At 38.1% G+C, this 19,666-nt stretch overlaps 1 protein-coding gene across 2 annotated transcripts; it reads right to left on the bottom strand.

The window, feature by feature from the left end:
• clk2b (CDC-like kinase 2b) lies at positions 1 to 18,526 on the bottom strand. 2 transcript variants are annotated; one of them, XM_079445947.1, is made up of 13 exons: positions 18,420 to 18,526; positions 17,062 to 17,216; positions 15,313 to 15,475; positions 11,351 to 11,435; positions 11,201 to 11,267; positions 10,985 to 11,101; positions 10,360 to 10,526; positions 9,504 to 9,598; positions 8,713 to 8,842; positions 8,530 to 8,612; positions 7,367 to 7,446; positions 7,195 to 7,285; positions 1 to 600 (listed from the first exon to the last, which is right to left on the bottom strand). In XM_079445947.1, exons 2-13 carry the CDS (start codon positions 17,214 to 17,216, stop codon positions 427 to 429), a joined length of 1,407 nt encoding a protein of 468 aa, XP_079302073.1. In that variant the 5' UTR covers positions 18,420 to 18,526; the 3' UTR covers positions 1 to 426. The 2 variants fall into 2 exon arrangements, with proteins under 2 accessions (XP_079302073.1, XP_079302072.1); XM_079445946.1 differs by having other exon boundaries at positions 7 to 600; positions 11,351 to 11,438; positions 18,420 to 18,525.
• Positions 18,527 to 19,666: the final 1,140 nt, after the last annotated feature.

Raw genomic sequence — 19,666 nt, 5'->3', positions numbered from 1 at the left:
CCACTTGCTCAAATGATATGAAGCACGTTTTATTACAGACCACATGTACTATAGAAACAAGGATATTCATCTCATACAAAACAACTCAAGTCATAAAATAAATACTGAAAAAGTGTTCATCTGCTGAGAACCACGATATGTGCAAAATCCTGTGATGATCCCAAAACAACCTTAAGACTTCCCGCCCCCTGAAGCTGTCCATCAAACGAAGGCTGACCAATCAGGGAGCTTGTGAAGGTGTCAGTTTAATTCTATTGGTTCAAGTCTCTCTGTGCTCAACTCCACCTCAGCCAATCGTTAGCAGCCTCTTCTTCATGACATATTCATGAGACTGAATGACCAACCTGCTCATGTGGATCAGAACCAGGATATCCCGCTCTGGGACTCTAGCGGAGTGGAAGCACAGGCTAAAGGAGAGGTCAGAGGTCACCGGCTGATGTCACGGGCGCCACTGAAGTGTTCAGCGTCTCGGAGGGGACTGAAGAAGGGATGACGCAGAGCAGCGGAGAGAGACAAGCGCCGATCCGGCTCATATTCCAACAAGCCCTCCAACAAATCAAAGAAGAGATGATGCTTCTCCGTCTCACACAACACATATCTCTGACAGAGAGAGAGAGAGAACACACCTTTATTACAATTATCCACAACATTACACAATCAATCCCTACTTTACAAACACACAATTCATTTTAAATACAAAAACCAAACCAAAATAACAGCACACACAGATTATTAAACAAATTATAAACTCTAAATCCTAGTCAAGTCAAGTCAAGTCTGCTTTATTGTCAATTCTTCCACATGTACGGCACATACATACAGAGAACTGAACTTGTGTTACTCTCAGACCCTTGGTGCATACAGTTAACATTAAACACTGACAGTAGACGTTCAAATACAGATAAATACAGTTTAAACATATGTACATACAACTATACAGATATACAAATGAGGACATTGTAGAAAAATAAAGAAATAGATAAAGTGGCATAAGGCACATGGCAGATAGAGTGCAAACCAGTTAAATAAAACAGAACTGTGCAGATATATGTGTAGTGCAAGAAGAGCTTATCAGTCCGTTAAAGTGACAAGAGAACAGCCTTTTTCTCAGACTAGAAGAGGTAGTTTATGCTTTATTTTATGCCAGTTATGCTTTATTTTCGCAGCAGATTACAGCTTTTCACTAGATTTGTAGTGAGACATGTTTTTATAATCCTGTTTTCACTGAAGCTGGAGTTTTCTGTCAAAATAAAAGCTTAAAAGTGAAGTATGAATTGCTGACAGGTTTAAATGCAGTCCAAATTCTAAATATCTCTTTCAAGTGAAGAAATTAGGAAAGAAGTAAAGCAAAAATAATATGTGACCCTGGACCACAAAAGCAGTCATAAGTGTACATTTTTCAAATTTGAGATTTGAAATAATCTTTTCATTGATGTATGGTTTATGATAAAATAATATTAGAAAATCTGGAATCTGAGGGAGCAAAAAAATCTAAATATTGAGAAAATCTCCTTTAAAGTTGTTCAAATGAAGTTCTTAGCAATGCATATTGCTAATATTTAGAGAAGGAAATGTACTAAATATCTTCATGGAACATGATCTTAATATCCTAATGATTTTTGTCATAAAAGAGAAATGTATAATTTTGATCCATACAATGTATTGTTGGCTATTGCTGCAGATATACCTGTGCTACTCATGACTGCTTTTGTGCTGCAGGGTCACATAAACCTATGAAATATTCATTTTCATTTATTTTACAGTGCAACTGTTTTACAATATATGGCTATTATTGTCATTATTATTATATTCTAATTTGTTTGTCTTCCTAAACCAGCAGTGTGAATGTAATTTAGACTGAGACAGTATCACACATAAAAAGAGGCTTGAGTCCCCTTTAAAGTTCAGCTACAAGTCAATTCACAAAGTGCATTAGATCAAATAAATTAACTTTAAGATGTACAACATTTAACCCCCCCCCCCCCCCCCCCCCACACACAATTCTTCATTTGTCTTTTTAGAATTTTTTATATCACAATAAATATTGTATAGTGGACTTCATATCACAATATTATTGTATCATCAGATTTTGATATAGTTACATCCCTACTAAATCCTCATCACTAACTTCACACAGAGCCCTTTTATAACATCAAATCATTTCAAAACGCATAAGATAGCCTTATGATATTGAAAATCGATCAGAATTCTGCATTTCACTCGGTTGAAAAACACAGTTTGTAAGTTGCTACTTAAATTTTGTGTATCACAAATAAACACTTCCAGTTAAAAGGTCTCATCAAGACGATTAAATAAAATTTGAAAAAGTAAATTAAGCCCATTATAAAACAAAAAGGTAAGAGAGAGATAGAGACAGAGATATATTAAATATCATGCAGCCTTGGATCATCTTCTTTGATCTGCATCATAGATAACGCCTCTTAGCTGTTATAAATTCACTTAATAAAGCATAATGCTATTGTGAATTCACAAACGCTACGATTCAATTAAATAAATATATGTGATGCAGGTTTAATATATGTGCTTTAATTATTTACTTGAGTGCAGGTTAAGTGCGTCTCACAGCGGCTCCGTTCACAGTAGTTCCCGCAGAAACTGTTATCATTTACATGTGGAGCGTCTCAAACTCATCTCTGCATGCTGTTGTGAGTTTGGGTTTATTATAACGTTCATCTGGGAACGCAACGTGCACCATTTCATCAGATGTGTGGGGTAAATCATTTATAAATCCACACGAACACAGGAGAATACATCGCGGTTTCAAAATAAAAGCTCAAACCCTCACTCGGTGTTTGTTTTGATGTCCACATATTCATTTAATTAATGTGGCTATAGCATTTCTGTCCTAAAGAAATGGACAAATATTAAACAAGGATTAGATCGCACACTAAAATGTGTAAAAACAATCGCAGGCCGTTGGCGCCCCCTGCAGGCCTTTGTTGTAATGCGTAATCTACATTAGCTCTATTGTTTATGATACAGTCATGGCCAAAAATATTGGCACCCTTGGCAAATATGATCAAAGGCAGCTGTGAAAATTAATCAGCATTGTTAATCCTTTTGATCTTTTATTTAAAAAATTCACAAAAATCTAACCTTTCATTGGATAATAAGAATTTAAAATGGGGGGGAAATATCATTATGAAATAAATGTTTTTCTCAAATACACGTTGGACACAATTATTGGCACCCCTAGAAATTCTTATGAGTAAAATATCTCTGAAGTATATTTCCATTCATATTCACAATTTTGAGCACTCCAGGGTGATTATGAACATGAAATTATCCAGCCATGGCTTCCTGTTTCACAGAAATATAAATAGGAGGAACACAAAGCCCAAATTCCCTTAATCATCCACCACAATGAGAAAAACCAAAGAATATATTTCTGATGTGCAGCAAAAGATAATTGAGCTTCGGAGTCACGTGTCGTGCTCATGAACCTAGTCGCACTTGAGTAGAGCTCCGTACGTTCGGCTCTTTTTGCAGTTTTTTTCCGTTTTATTTCAAGTTTTATTCATTAATAATACTTTCACTGATGGCATACAGTCGTAAACAGCAGGAGTTGTCTCCGTCAGCTTCTCCGATTAAGAAGAAATCCAAACCACCGACCGCGAGCGATATGATGGACAAGATGGCGAACACTGTTACACACTTAGAGGGCAGTCTAAGAACCGAGGTGACGGCGATGCGGATCGAGTTCGCTTCTCACACGTCAGTTGTTCAGTTGCTATGCTCTAAACTGGATCTTCTTACAGGGGAGATGAGAGAACAAAAGAAAGTCGCCGCAGATCACGATAGCCGTCTTGCCGCGCTCGAGCAGCAGGTTGTGGACTTACAGGATCGCAATAGGAGCAGTAATCTGCGTCTGGTCGGATTGCCTGAAGGTTCCGAAAAGGACGATCCTCTGGGCTTTTTGAAAAGATCTCTACCGACGTGGCTCCCGTCTCTGGCGGGCAAAGAGATTGAAGTGGAGTGAGGGCATCACGCGTACACAAGGCTCTCCTCAGATTGCACTAAACCACGGGTTTTCATCTTTAAACTGCTGCGGTACACGGACAGGGAGCTCATTCTGCGGGCCGCCAGATTTCATGCCCCGGTGAAAACTTCCGACGGAGCAACGCTGTCTTTCTTTCCAGATTTTTGTCGTGAAGTGCATTTGTGCCAATTAGGAAGGAGATGAGAGACGCTGACATCCAGAATTTTCTCCCTTATCCTGGAACGCTGAAGGTCATTCTCAATCAAGGTGAACCTAAAATGCTACGCTCCCCAGAAGAAGCAAGAGTTTTTCTCAGATCCCATTCATCCACCAACTCTCAGTGAACTCCAGCTGGACATTTGCTGTCTAATCAGAGAAGAGCTGCTCTAAATGTTTGGGTGACTTGTGTCTTTCACTGTTCACTGTAATGTTCACTTCTTAATTCATAGTTCATTGTGCAAACAGTATCGCTTACTGATTATGATATTATTTTATGTTTCTAGTTGTATTCCTTCTCTCTCCCTTTTTTATTAAAGGGTGAGTGAATTTTTATTATTTTTAAATGGAGATACTACCTAGTCAGTATGTGACTATGGGGCCAGATGTTGGTGCTTCAGTAATCTGCAGGTTTTGTTGACGCCACGGACCACATTAAGGGGTGCTGGCAGATCAAGGTTTGTTCTTGGTTTGATCTGCCATAGTTCATGGGATTGTGCTTATGTTTTTTTGAATGGTAACGGGGAGAGTGGGGAGTGGTTTAATGGTAGACTCAATGGTTTTATTCTCAAACTTATTATGCAGTAATTCTGTTTCATACCTATGACTGACCTTAATATTCTGAGCTGTAATATTAATGGGCTAAATAGCCCTCACAAACGTACAGGTTTTCTGGATCTTTTGCGAAGAAGAAAGATTGATATAGTGTTAGCTCAAGAATCCCATTTGAAAGAGGAGGACATACACAGGTGTAATAATAAGCTTTATGAAGTAGTATCTCACTCATCTCCGGATACTAAAACCAAGGGTGTCCTAATATTGGTGCGGAGGACTTTAAATATTACTATTTTAGAGAAAGGTTGTGATACAGATGGTAGAATAACACATATAAAAACAATAGTGGAGAATAGGAATATTGTATTTCTCTCAGTTTATGCCCCTTGTATTCCTGACCCTACTTTTTTCTCTGTTTTGTCAACCTATCTCTTGAAATTTTCGGATTTTGAAATTGTATTGGGTGCAGATATGAATTCTATAATGTTGCATATCCTGGATAGATCTGGACCAAAGGAATCACACTCTCAAGGTTTTTTTTTTTTTCTGAATATGAATCCGTCTTCTTCTTGAATATGAAAGTGTAATCTCTGTTTGCAATTTATGTTTCCCTGTTTTTGGGGGGAGTGCCCTTGTCTCTCATTTTTTTGGACTCAGCTCTCACAGGACCGGTTATATTTGTTGGGTACTGAGATATGTTTGACTCTGCGCCATTTTTTCATGAATGACTTTTGGGACTTCACCCTGTCCGTCCAACAAAGATCTTTACTTTTAGCTGCTCTCACAGCAGCAAAAATTGCTAGTCAACTGTGTGTTTGCTGGACATTGTCTCGGAGGAACTTTCAATTTCTTGTGTGCATGGATCTAGTGCGGAAACTGTAAGTTTGTGCTATTCAGCGTTTGATGTTGTGTCATCTTTTCTGAAATCCATGAGAAAATTATTTTATAGTGGGTTGGGGTGGGTTCTGAATTTGAACAGTTGTTTTTTGTTTGTTACTGCTGTTTTAGGAAGAAAATTCAATAAAAAAAAAATAAATAAAAAAAAAGATAATTGAGCTTCACAAATTAGTGAAATGGCTTTAAGAAAGGAGTTAGAGCAGTGAAAATTCCCATTTCCACCATCGGGGCAATAATTAAGAATTTCCAATCAACAGAAAATGTTACGGATCTGCCTGGAAGAGGACGTGTGTCTATATCGTCCTAATGCACGGTGAGAAGGAGAGTTTGAGTGGCTAAAGACTCTCCAAGGACCACAGCTGGAGAACTGCAGAAAATAGTTGAGTCTCGGGGTCAGAAAACCTTAAAATAAATGGTCAAACAGCCCCTACATCAGCACATGTTGTTCGGGAGGGTTTCAAGAAAAAGTCTCCTCACTCATCCAAAAACAATCTCCAGCATATGCAGTTATCAGACAGGACTGGAACTTCAAATGGGACTGGCTTCTATGATCAGATGAACCTAAATTAGCTTTTTAGCAGCAAACACTCAAGATGGGTTTGGTGAACACAGGGATAAAAAGTACCCCATGTGTTCAATGAAATATACTGCTGTATTTTTGATGTTGTGGGCCTATATTTCTGCTGGAGGTCCTGGACATCTTGTTTAGTCACATGGCATCATGGATTCTATCAAATACCAACAGATAAAAAATCAATAAGTGACTGACTCTGTTAGAAATCTTATAATGGACCATGTTTGGATCTTCCAACCGGGCAATAATCCAAACACAAACCTCAAAAACAACAAAAATGGGTCACTGAGCACAAAACCAAGCTTCTGCTGGCCATTCCAGTCCTCTGACCTGAACCCTGTAGAAGATGAGTGAGATGAACTGAAGAGAAGAAGCACCGTCATGGAGCTGTGAATCTAGAGTGATTCTGGAATGGTCTCTGATCTCTCGTCAGGTGTTCTCTAACCTCATCAGGCATTACAGGAGAAAACTCAGAGCTGTTAAACTGGCAAATTAAAAAACTGAGGTTTCAAAAAGTATTGAATAAAAGGGTGCCGTTAATTTGTCAATGTGTATTAGAGAAAAACATTTATTTCATAATGATATTTCCACCCATTTTAAATTCTTATTATCCAAAAGGTTAGATTTTTGTGAATTTTTTAAATAAAAGATCAAAAGGATTAACAATGCAGATTAATTTTCACAGTCTTCTTTGATCATATTTACCAAGGGTGCCGATATTTTTGGCAATAACTGTACATTATATATTTTAACAGTTTTGTTAAATAAAACCACATGATTTCTTGCTTTTGATACTTTATTTGAACTAATTATTATTGTCTTATTGCTTTTATGTATTTTAAGTAATTTTAAAGGCTATTGTTCACATTAGTATCACATAATATTGTTTATTACTACAAAAAAAAAAGAATGATATTTATCCAGTTAATGGTCAGAGTAATCTGTCACTCACTCTCAGAGGTCTGCAGTTCTCTCGGACGTATCGTCCCGCAGACGTGCTCTCGTCCCAGTCCAGACGGCCTCTGTAAAAGTACTTCTGCTTCCTGAGTGCAGAGGACAGGTCATTCTCACACTGGACTCTATTCACATCAATCAATCAATCAATGGTCAGAGTGTTTCCTGACCTCGTTTTCCGGATCATCCTGGAAGGAACAGGTCCATGTACTCGCTCCATCATGGCCAGATGCTCTCTGTTATCATGAGTCTAAAACACACACATACATGCAAGAAACAACACGTATGGATCTGATTCAGGAACAGTTGTTTATATTTATGAGCATCAACATGGAAAAGTGTCACAGAGATGGATTGTGGTTTAATATACACTACTGCTCAAAGGTTCTGAATAATTGAGATGTTTTTGAAGTTTCTTCTGCTCACCAAGGCTGCATTTATCTGATCAAAAATACAGTAAAAACAGTGAAATATTATTATAGTTTTCTATGTCAGAATCAGAATCAGCTTTATTCGCCAAGTGTGCGCAAACAAACAAGGCATTTGTTGTGGTTTTTAAGGAGCTCTTGGTACATGCATACATACTTATGACATGAGAACAGAAAGAACATTTAAATAAGACTAAAAAGAGAGAGAGAAAAATTATGTACAGATTTGCGCATTATTTACTCTACATAGAGTAGTATAAATATAAAAAAAAACAAGCCTTCCAACGTGAATATCTGTTAAAGCTGTATTTCCAGCATCACTACTGCAGTCTTCAGTGTCACATGATCTTCAGAAATCATAATAATATACTGATTTACTGCTCAACAAACATTTCTGATTATTATCAATGTTGAACACAGTTGTGCTGCACAATATTTTTGTGGAAACTGTCTTACATTTCCATTCAAATGTTTGGGGTGTATGTGTTTAATAGAAATTAATACTTTTTTCCATCAAGGACGCATTAAATCAAAAGTGCCAGTAAAGACATTTATAATGTTACAAAAGATTTCTAAGTCAAATAAATGCTTTTGAACTCTCTATTCATCTGTGAATCCTGAAAAATAAAATGCATCACGGTTTCCACAAAAATATTGTGCAGCACAACTGTGTTCAACATTGATAATAATCAGAAATGTTTGTTGAGCAGTAAATCAGTATATTATTATGATTTCTGAAGATCATGTGACACTGAAGACTGGAGTAATGATGCTGAAAATACAGCTGCAGATCACAGGAATCTGGAAATCTCACTGATGCTCATAAATATGGCAGACGAGCGGTAAAATCATGTGACAACCACAAATAAATTCACACACACTCTCAGTTAAAGTCAAACACACACCTGGAAGAGCGTGTATCCGCAGTAGTACTCAAACAGAATACAGCCGATACTCCAGACGTCACACGGCTGACTCCAGCCCAGCTCTACAGAAACACAGTTACAAAATCACACACACACACACACACACACACACACACAAAAAGCTGAAAGCCGTCAGAAGGTCACACTGACACGCTCTCTTACCCAGAATCACCTCCGGCGCTCTGTAGTGTCGGGTGGAAACGATGGTGCTGTGATGCTCGTGGTCAAACGTGGCGCTTCCAAAATCCACCAGCTTCACAGCCGTGTTCAGCACACAGCGCTCGTCTCGCCTCTGACACACACACACACACACACACACACACACACACACACACACAGAGTATACGCTTATCTAACTGACCACAGTGCTCATGTTCAACAGCAACAACATATTAAGGGCCGCTCACACCAATCACACTAACTATAAAGATAAGCGTCCTCACCAGCGCATGATTACGTTCTGTTTATTCTAAACACACTGCAGTTTTGTCGCCTGCCGCTTCAAATGCTCGAGCTCTTTAAAGCAGGATGGATTCTGATTGGCTGTCAATGTTTTTATCATTCATTGCTCTGAAAGTGATTCCAGTGTTGTTATCGTTATAGCTGCAGTGTGGACTCTATTATCATAGAATTAGAGCAATTTTACAACAGTTTACATTTATAGTAGTGCTGTCAAACTATTAATCGTGATTAATCACATCCAAAATAAAAGTTCTTCTTTACATAATGTGTGTACTGTGTATATTTATTATGTATATATAAATACACACACATACATGTATATATTTCAGGACATTTTATGTTTTTATATGAAATATTTATAACAAATTATATGAAAATAAATATATACATGTAAATATTTTCTAAATATATACTGTTTGTGTGTATATTTAAATCTGAATCTGAAATCAGAGTGGATTCATTTTAAATGATAACATCAGTGGATGTCTCACCTTCTCTGGGTTAGACGTGACGGTATAATCAGAGTTCACAAACAGGATGTTCTCTGGCTTGAGGTCTGTGTGTGTCAGCCTGTTGTCATGGAGAACTGTCAGAGAAACAGACCATACTCACAAACGACCCAGCGAGCAGGAGAGGAAAATACACTGTTTATTAGCACATGCTAATAAACTTCTGCTCACAGCCAGACACAGCAGGAGCTCTGATTCATATATGTGTGTGTGTGTGTGCACGCGCATGTGAGTGTCTGTCTGTGTGAGGGAGTGAGTGAGTGTATGTCTGTGTGTGTGTGTGTGTGTGAGTGTGGGAGTGAGTGAGTGAGTGAGTGTATGTGTGTGTGTGTGTGTGAGTGAGTGAGTGTTTGTCTGTGTGTGTGTGTGTGAGTGTGGGAGTGAGTGAGTGTATGTGTGTGTGTGTGTGTGTGAGTGTGGGAGTGAGTGAGTATGTCTGTGTGTGTGTGTGTGTGGGAGTGAGTCTGTGTGTGTGTGTGTGTGTGTGTGAGTGTGGGAGTGAGTGAGTGAGTGAGTGTATGTGTGTGTGTGTGTGTGTGAGTGAGTGAGTGTTTGTCTGTGTGTGTGTGTGTGTGTGTGAGTGTGGGAGTGAGTGAGTGAGTGTATGTGTGTGTGTGTGTGTGTGTGAGTGAGTGAGTGTTTGTCTGTGTGTGTGTGTGTGTGTGTGAGTGTGGGAGTGAGTGAGTGAGTGTATGTGTGTGTGTGTGTGTGTGAGTGTGGGAGTGAATGAGTATGTCTGTGTGTGTGTGTGTGTGGGAGTGAGTGAGTGTTTGTCTGTGTGTGTGTGTGTGTGTGAGTGTGTGTATGTCTGTGTGTGTGTGTGTGTGTGTGAACTCACACTTGACAGCGAGGCAGATCTGGTAGGCCATGTGTCGCACCTGACTGATGGAGTAGGGCAGGTAATGATTTTCCTTCATGAAGTCAAAGGTACTGAGAGCTAGCAGCTCAAAACTGATGCACATGTGCCCGTGATAGTCGAACCAGTCCAGCATCTGCACACACAGACTGAGAGAGACACGATTGTCTTTACTGTTGTTCATCAGGATAATATAAAAGTACAAACTTATAATCAGACACTAATAGATGTGTGCATTTTGTAGGGGTGTAACAGTACACATTCATATTGGAAATGTAAAAAGAAAAAAGACAACAATTGAATGTGTTGTTTTTCCACAAGTTTGTTGTCATCTTTGGGGAAAAAGCTGAAAAACCCATTACACTCTCTAGCCCTCATGCAATTCAATGGAAAAGAAACTAGCATAAAAAAATAAACACATTAAATGTAAATCACTCAAAATGTAACATTCACATAAAACTCAATCATTACTACAACTACACACTCAAGAAACAAGCATGACAACTAAACATTTTGTCAGTCTGTGCAAAAGTCTAGACCAGAGATGCTCTGTCTGTAGCACCTAGGGTTTGATCACGACCCAAACACCAGTAATAATGAGACTCACTTCTTGTTTTCTGGATCTTTCTGGTTGATTTTCTCCAGGACGTTGATCTCCAGGCGAGCTGCTTCTTTGTACTTCTCCATGTTCTTAATGATCTTCAGAGCGATGTGAGAGCCTCCCCTGTAACACACACACACACACACACACACAGAAACACCTGTGACAATCAGCTGAGAACACAGCCAGGTGTGTGTGTGTGTGTGTGTGTGTGAGACTCACCTGTGATGGTCGATACACTCCACCACTTTCCCAAAGGTTCCTTCCCCGAGCGTCCCCACGATCTCATCTGCACAGGAAGCACAAGCGTCACACAAACACAGTACACACTACGCCAGTGAATGCAGAGTCTAGTATGCAGTGCAGACGCACATCTGTCCTGCAGCACGTCTCCTGTCCGATAGATCAGATGACCCTCCTCGTCATCTTTAACCCACGCTCGCAGACGCCCGTTACTCTGCTGACGAGAGAGACAAACAGAGTTACCTTTGACCAGGGTGCCAACTACACAGTGACCTTCAGGGGGTCAGATCATATGTGACCCTGGGCCACAAAACCAGTCATAAGGCTCAATTTTTTTAATTGCGATGTATGCATCATCTGAAAGCTGAATCAATAATCTTTCCATTGGTGTATGGTTGGTTATGATAGGACAATATTAGAAAATCTGGAATCTGAGGGAGCAAAAAAATCTAAGTATTGAGAAAATCTCCTTTAAAGTTGTTCAAATGAAGTTCTTAGCAATGCATATTACTAATCAAAAATTAAGTTTTTATATATTTATGGTAAGAAATGTACAAAATATCTTCATGGAACATGATCTTAATATCCTAATGATTTTTGTCATAAAAGAGAAATGTATCATTTTGATCCATACAATGTATTGTTGTCTATTGCTACAGATATACCTGTGTTACTGATGACTGCTTTTGTGCTGCAGGGACACATGTGTAATAGCAATGAGGCAATAATAATAATAGGTAATGTGTAGCTATGAGCCATTTCAGGAGCTTTACATTTTCAAATCTATAGAAAATCTATAGAAATGCATCTTAATATTTACAAGTAAATCTCCATATTATGTTTTGGGAACTTTCTATCTGACCTGAGCACCTGGAATGATTCTGCCTTGTTGATCCTGTGTGTGTGGCTTATTTCACTCTTGTTTCGTTTCTATGCTATTTAAATTCCACCATAGATTTTGGATTTGATTTATGAATAGATCTGTGAAGTGACATACTGCCAAGTGTGGTGACCCATACTCGGAATTCGTGCTCTGCATTTAACCCATCCAACGTGCACACACACAGCAGTGAACACACACACACACACACACACAGCAGTGAACACACACACACCGTGAACACACACCGTGAACACACACCCGGAGCAGTGGGCAGCCATTTATGCTGCGGCGCCCGGGGAGCAGTTGGGGGTTCGGTGCCTTGCTCAAGGGCACCTCAGTCGTGGTATTGAGGGTGGAGAGAGCGCTGTACATTCACTCCCCCCACCTACAATCCCTGCCGGCCCGAGACTCAAACCAGCAACCTTTGGATTACGAGTCCGACTCTCTAACCATTAGGCCACGACTCCCCCAGATCTGCTGTTAGAAGAAGATTTCTGAAACTTCTGAACATGAAGCAGTTGTCGTCACACTCACACTGTAAGATGATGTGACACCTGCAAACACACGAACTGTAGAGAAAACACACTGTTCTGAGGAAAGTGGATGCTTTAGACTAGAGTAAGAAACCCTCAGAAACCTCAAACACTAGATCAGAGGATCTGTCAGCGTCACAGAATGAAAACATCACACTTTCCTGAAAGTGGGTTTTGTCCAAATGTGAACTGCTACAATCACAAATGTTACCAAATGTTTGATTATACATTCAAAACCTTATAAGACCTATTACTGGAACGTTTATTTGCTGTTGCACACTTGCCTGTCAGACATGCATTATACGTTCATTACTGTGAACTAAGCATTCATTATGAGCTGAGGTGATAATGAACGCCGCACACAGACATGAAGCTGTGTGTTTCTCTTTAATTGGACACCTCGTCTATCTTAATCAAGAACACAGTGACTCCAGACGGACACACAAACATGACGAGCCCAGCAGATACTTGAGAACGAGGTCAGAGATACACTCACACACGCACAAACACACACACACCCGAATATCTACAGGGTCATCTGTATAATGTGGAGCTAAACAACTCACAATAATATTTCAGAACAGGAAAACACACAAAAAACAACAACACACATCTCAAAGACCTCTGCTGTTTCATATAAAGTTCCTCCTAATGATGACTGACTAACACAAACTTGATAAGGAAACAGCAAAAACATCTACTTTAATCATTTTCACCCTTGAGGGCATCACTAATGAAGATTTGATCAGATTTGCTCACTGCTGGAGAAACTTTTGCTGCCAGAATATGCCGATAAACACACAGCCAGAGCGTGAAGGATACTCACACACAGGCAGACGCAGTCCAAGAAGCTCTTGAGCACAGAGTAAAACTCTGTTTTACCCATAACTACTGTACAACACACACATTTACACCTGAGAGAGGAGAAAGTGCGGGAACAGGAGGAAATCTTGAGGACGGAGAGACAGTGTGTGTGTGTTTGTGTGTGTGAGACAGAGAGAGATGAGACTCGGGCTAATTTTAAACGTTCCTCACGGGCCCCTGGGGAAATCCTGAGACCCCAATCGAAGAGTCTGAAGAGCCAAGACCAAGAGATCTCATTACACACACACACACACACACCCACACACACACACACACAAACACCAACAAACACACACACACACAAACAAACAAGAACCCCAACAAACACACACAGATCCCCCTGAGCACTACCGTTTACTGATTTACGATTCACTGATTACAGAAACTTGACTAACAGATCAATTGTTTTAAAGGCTGCGACATCAAACATCATAATGTAATGAAAGATGGAAAACATGAACTCTGAGATCAGTCTGGATGAACAAAGTCCTTTTGTCAGAAGAAACCAATGGATTCGTGAGTGTATTACTGTATGAAACAATCACAAGCTCAATACAGACAAATATTAGGACTGCACTATTATGAAAAAATCTGAAGTGTTGATTATTTTCTTGATATTGCAGTTGGAATTATAAATGCTGATTTAATAGGCTTTACATGAAAAAGTCTTAAGATCAGAGTAAGGGGGCCGGGTTTACCTCATTGCTATGGATGATGTCAGCATGCTTACGAACTACGCTCACAGTGATTGGCTGATAGTCTCTGTCAGAGATTTATTCATAGAGATATTGTAGAGCACCATATTATGTTGCCATATTCAAATAAAGGTTTAAAAATGCAGGCTAAGTGTCACTAATTAAGTATATGTTCAGCTAATTGTCAGCCTCTTACATGTGTGCTTCTCATAATTAGTGAATATGCAAATAAACAGCCTTTTAATTAACAGAGTAGAATAATCACGGCTGACAGTAAGAAATGCAAACGTGAAAGAAAAGCAAACTGGACACAAGAACAGCTGTTTCTTCTTGCCCAGCTGGTTAATGAAAACAAGGATATAATCAAAGGAGTTGGGGTAACCTCCAGAACCAAAGGTGATACCTTTATAAAAGCTCATTATCGTCAAATATTTCCAAAATGTTTACGTTCCGAGGCAGATTGCCGGAAACAGCTATTTTAGGATAGTTTGTGGTTTAGGACTCTTCACTGCTCCTAACGCTTCACAGATTTAGGAGCTAGTTTTAGCACTAAAACACTTTGTCAAACACTCTTAGAGCAAACATTTAGGAGTCCTAACCCATTATTTTAAAGATTTTCTCCTAAATCAGCAAGTTATGAGCTACTTTTAGCCTGAAGATGTTTTGTGAATACGGGCCCAGATGTTTAAAGGCAGACATAAAGCATCTTTAATCAGTTTGGTTAAAAATATCAAAGACTAAATGGGTTAAAGTGATAGTTCATCCTGTCTTACTTCAGTAGAACATAAAATTAACTCAAAAGGTAACGTGTATATTGCGAATTAATGAACAGAAATCAAACCTTTGACCATTTTACTTCTACATCAGCTGCATTCATGCAACCAACCAAATAATCTGTTAGAAATATGATTGACCACTCAGATTAATCCTTTACTTCGATCCGATTTGATCAGATTACACGTGAAATAATCCAGTCAATAGGGAAAAATGAAATATGTAAATGCTTGAATCTCACTATTTTCTCAATAGGACTGAAGAATGTCTTGAATTGATCTGGACTGATGATAATCAGTGAATGTGATCGAGATGAGAGCAGGAGTGTGTGTTCATACTCACAGATGATACGGAGCGGCTCTGACTGTACGAGCGTGCTCTTGATCTGCGGCGTCTGCGCTTGCGTCGGCTGCTCCTCTGCTCCGCTCCGGCGTCTCGATCCGCACAGAAGTCGTGTCTGAAGAAGCTGTCTGTGAGCGTGCCGTTCCTCTCGCGCTCCTCACAGCTGGAGAACAGAGACACAAACAGCTGAGAACACTGCGCGGATCGGAGGCTTGCTCCACACAGAACTTCTTTTAAAGATAATTTGCTTATCTTGCTTAGCATTTTTGTCTTGTTTCTAGTCAAAAAATTCTTAAATTAAGATTCACTTGATAAGCAATATGACATAAGATATTTAGTAAATTTATCTGCCAGACGGCTGCGTAAAATATTCTTAAAACAAGAGAATTTTACTTGTTTTAAGCAAAATGCACTTAATTTAATTGTATCCCCTGGAAACAAGACTAAATATCTCATGTTGTTTTGCTTATAAAGTGAATGCATCTTAATTTTAGAATTTTGAGATCGTTTGACTAGAAACAAGTAGGGCTGTCACTAACGACTAGTTTTATTTTGATTAATCTATTGACTCATTTTTCGATTAATCAATTCATCTAAACTATTAATTTCCCGCAAAAAAAATCAACAATTTTACTTTACTAAACCAAATGAAATCCAAATGTCTATAAAATCAATAAAATAAAAAAAACTGAATTTGGAACGGATTTCATAGGGCCCTATAATTATAATATATATTTTTTGTAGTAATAAAAATGGATTTAAGTGAACAATAGCTTTTAAAATGACTTAAAGTACATATATAATAGCAATAATGCAATAATAATTAGTTCAAATAAAGTATCAAAAGCAAGAAATCATGGTTTTATTGAGCAAAACTGTTAAAATGCATGATGTATTCTAAACAATAGAGCTAATGTAGATTACGCATCACAACAAAGACCTGCAGCGGCCCCGACGGCCACATTACTGTTTAATATTGACCAAGCACCATTTAATTCAAACATACACTTAATCTTTAATATAGGGCCATTTGTTTAGGACAGAGATGCTATAGCTGCTGTAATTACATGAATATGAGGAGATCAAACCGTGTAACTCAGAGTGAGGGTTTGAGCGTTTATTTTGAAATCTCGATGTGTTCTCCTGTGTTTGTGTAGATTAATAAATGATTTACCTCACAAATCTGATGAAATGGCATGCGTTGCGTTCCCAGATGACCGTTATATTAAACACAAACTCAGAACAGCATGCAGAGATGAGTTTGAGACGCTCCACATGTAAATGATAACAGTTTCTGTGGAGCTGCTGTGAACGGAGCTGCTGTGCATTTTTAAATAGATTTATTATTTAAATAGAATAGGAAAATAATTTTCACTGTGCCTTCTGATAAAAGTGTTGTTCTTCGTCAGTATAATCTGTCTTGTTTTCCAGGGCAAATATTCTTAAAGCAAGATACATTTACTTGAGAATGACATAAAAAGTTGTGTTTTCCGAGAAACTGATCCAACAGAAGTGAGTTTATTATTGAAACAAATATCTACCAATGAGCTCAGAAAATCATCTTCATTCAAAGGAAAAACAAGTTTTCATTCCCCATCTAACTCTCAGAAAGCAAGACTTCATGTTTTCATTTTGCATCTCCAGTAAATGTATCTTGATATTGGAAAACAAGACAAAAATACTGAGGAAGATCTTAATTTTTTGCAGTGCATGGAACATTTAATGGCATGAGTTTAAGGCCTTCATTACCTCCTGGAGCGGTGTCTCCTGCGTCTGTCTCTGTGGCGTCTCCTGCTGCTGGACGATGAGGAGCGTCTGCGCAGGCGTCTGCGGCTGTCGTCCCGAACGTGATGATTCCTGCTGCGGCTTCGCTCTGACGACGGGTATCGCCGAGAGCGAGGCATCTGCGGACCACAGAGACCATCACTCATCAATCATCTCCCACTCAAACGCTTTCAACAGCAACAGTTTCTAAAGAAGTCTCTGATCACCAAGCCTGCATTTATTTGATCCAAAATACTGTGAAATATTTGTACTATTTACAATAACAGCTTTCTATTTGAATATATTTCAAGAGGTAATTTATTCCAGTGATTTGAAAGCTGAATGTTTAGCATCGGTGCACACAAACATCAGGAGACGGCTGCTTAAACTAGTCTTACAGGTTAGTCACCAAATGTTTCCTTTAATAAACCAGTTGCAAAAACAACTTTTGAGGTAAGACTAGTCTTTGGGAATGAAAGGCATTCTCTAACTGCTAATGTTTTGTTATTTTTAAAAAATGTATCAACATATAATGAATTATTAAGCAGAACTACTGGCACATCAGAATATTATATAACAACATTTTATACACATCTCTAAATACAAACAAATGAACAGATGTATATTTACATTAGTCATTTAGCAGACGCTTTAAAATAAATTATAATAAATAAAAAGAAAACAGATAGCTGGAATACAAAAAGAACAAAGAAGCTAGTCTTAGTTTTGTTTTTTAAAGAAAACAAGCAGTTAGTAAATTAATAAAGTGCCAGGATATTTGAGATTTTATTGATACCTTATACAAAATCTATATTTATAAATACATAATATATTTATAACCATGCTCAAACCCGTAGGTCATTGATATTTCCTATGATTGCATTAATCATAACCTTAATGAAGAATCGAGCTCAGATTCATCAAGATGCTGAGAAAAGCGCGGGACTCAATAAATGTGGCATTATGTATAAAGAAATAAAGCAATAATTAATACAGTCTGATCATGAAACTGATAAATGATCTTATTTATATATACAGTGACTGAATATCTTCTTCATTTGTGTTCCTCAGTCATGATTAATACTGAAACAACAACAATCTCTGTTTATATCATCATATTCATACTTGCTCTACATTACATGTGTGTGTTAGTGTTTATGTTTCTCTATATTAAATATGTATATACCAGTGTGTTTGTGAGTAAGTTATGTTTATGTTTCTCCTCAGAGTAAATTAGCGGCTAGCGCGTCTAGCTAAAGGCGCTTGATCGCACACAAACACTCGATTTCTGAGCCCTACATCTGTCAAAACGATCACATCAGCGATATAACGACAACATTTACCGCTTTAGCAGCGACGCCGGTGCGTTTGTCCCACAGAAAATCCGTTCTGCCGTTATTATAGCGCTCCGGAAACTCTCGCGCACAACTTCCGGTGACGAGCTCCGAGCGCGCTCCCGTCATTTTTCACTTTCTTATCCAATAATAAAAACATGATTAAAATATATTTTCGAAGTTCTAAACAAAACAAATATTATTAGAGCACTTTTTTTACACGCAAATCCTATTTCAGTTTTTACCTCGAAACTTCACGTTTATTTAATTTCTTGCTGTTTTTGTAATTGTTTGTAATAATTTCTGAGTGAAAATGATTTCTGTACCATTTTTTTCAGTGTACCTTATAAATGTCACTTTTATATGTTTGTAACACAAAACCAGACCATTGTGAAATAGGTTATTTAGGTTGAAATGAGACTTAAACCAACATTCGAGGTTTGTCTTGATTAACTTTATAGTTAAGCAATAATAATTTGAGACTATGGGACTTGCCTTTATTTAGTACTGTCCTGAATACGCTATTTCACATAACAGATGTATATATACTCCACAAGACAAAATAATAAGTGAATTCATAAAGAAATGAACCCGTTCAAAAGTTTACACACCCCTGAATCTTGTTGTGTTCTGATGATCTGTGTTGTGAGAGTTGTTCATGAGTCCCTCGTTGGTTCTGAGCAGTTCATTTGGTACTGTACTTAAGAAGCTACATAAATACTTAAATGTTTCCCAGAAGACAAAATAAGTACAATTTACCCTGATCACCCAATTCAAAAGGTTTCCACCCAGCAGGTCTTCATGCATTGTGTGCCTGCCACTGATGTATTCTATTAACAGTTGAATCTTTTAGTTAAAATCATTAAACATATAGTGATTCTTGTGTTGATGCATAGCATTTTAGTTTGTAGTTTCTCAGATTAAACGTTTAAAAGCAACAGACAGAATAGAGTACAGTATACTTTAACAAACTACACGTATGGAACTGTTTCTGTATATATAGAGTATATCAAGATGCATGTAGAAATGTGCTGTTTGTTTAAAAAAAAGAGTCTTGTTTAATGAATTGCGTTTATAATTAAAACAAGACCAAATATCTGCTAATGGAGTCAGAAAAAGAAACTTATTCTGAGCCCAATCTGTTCTGGTTTTATGTATAATCTCACATTTTTTGCACGTCTTCAGTTATTTTGTATGTCCAGTAAATGTTTCTTTATTTAACAATGTTTAGTCATTTGTGCTGGAAAACAAGACAA

Source organism: Barbus barbus (assembly GCF_936440315.1).
Source record: "Barbus barbus genome assembly, chromosome: 21".
In the NCBI taxonomy this organism is placed as follows: domain Eukaryota; kingdom Metazoa; phylum Chordata; class Actinopteri; order Cypriniformes; family Cyprinidae; genus Barbus; species Barbus barbus.
The sequence above is the reverse complement of the archived record's forward strand: the minus strand, read 5'-3'. Positions and strand labels throughout refer to the sequence as shown.

What these genes read in the sequence shown, in the direction of transcription:
- clk2b (XM_079445946.1), bottom strand. Translation starts at nt 17,216, where the DNA reads ATGCCTCGCTCTCGGCGATACCCGTCGTCAGAGCGAAGCCGCAGCAGG. An exon ending in AGACGTGCTGCAGGACAGAT is followed by an intron (nt 11,268 to 11,350) that starts GTGCGTCTGCAC and finishes CTTCCTGTGCAG; the next exon opens with ATGAGATCGTGGGGACGCTC. An exon ending in GATCTGCCTCGCTGTCAAGT is followed by an intron (nt 9,599 to 10,359) that starts GTGAGTTCACAC and finishes TTTCTCTGACAG; the next exon opens with TTCTCCATGACAACAGGCTG.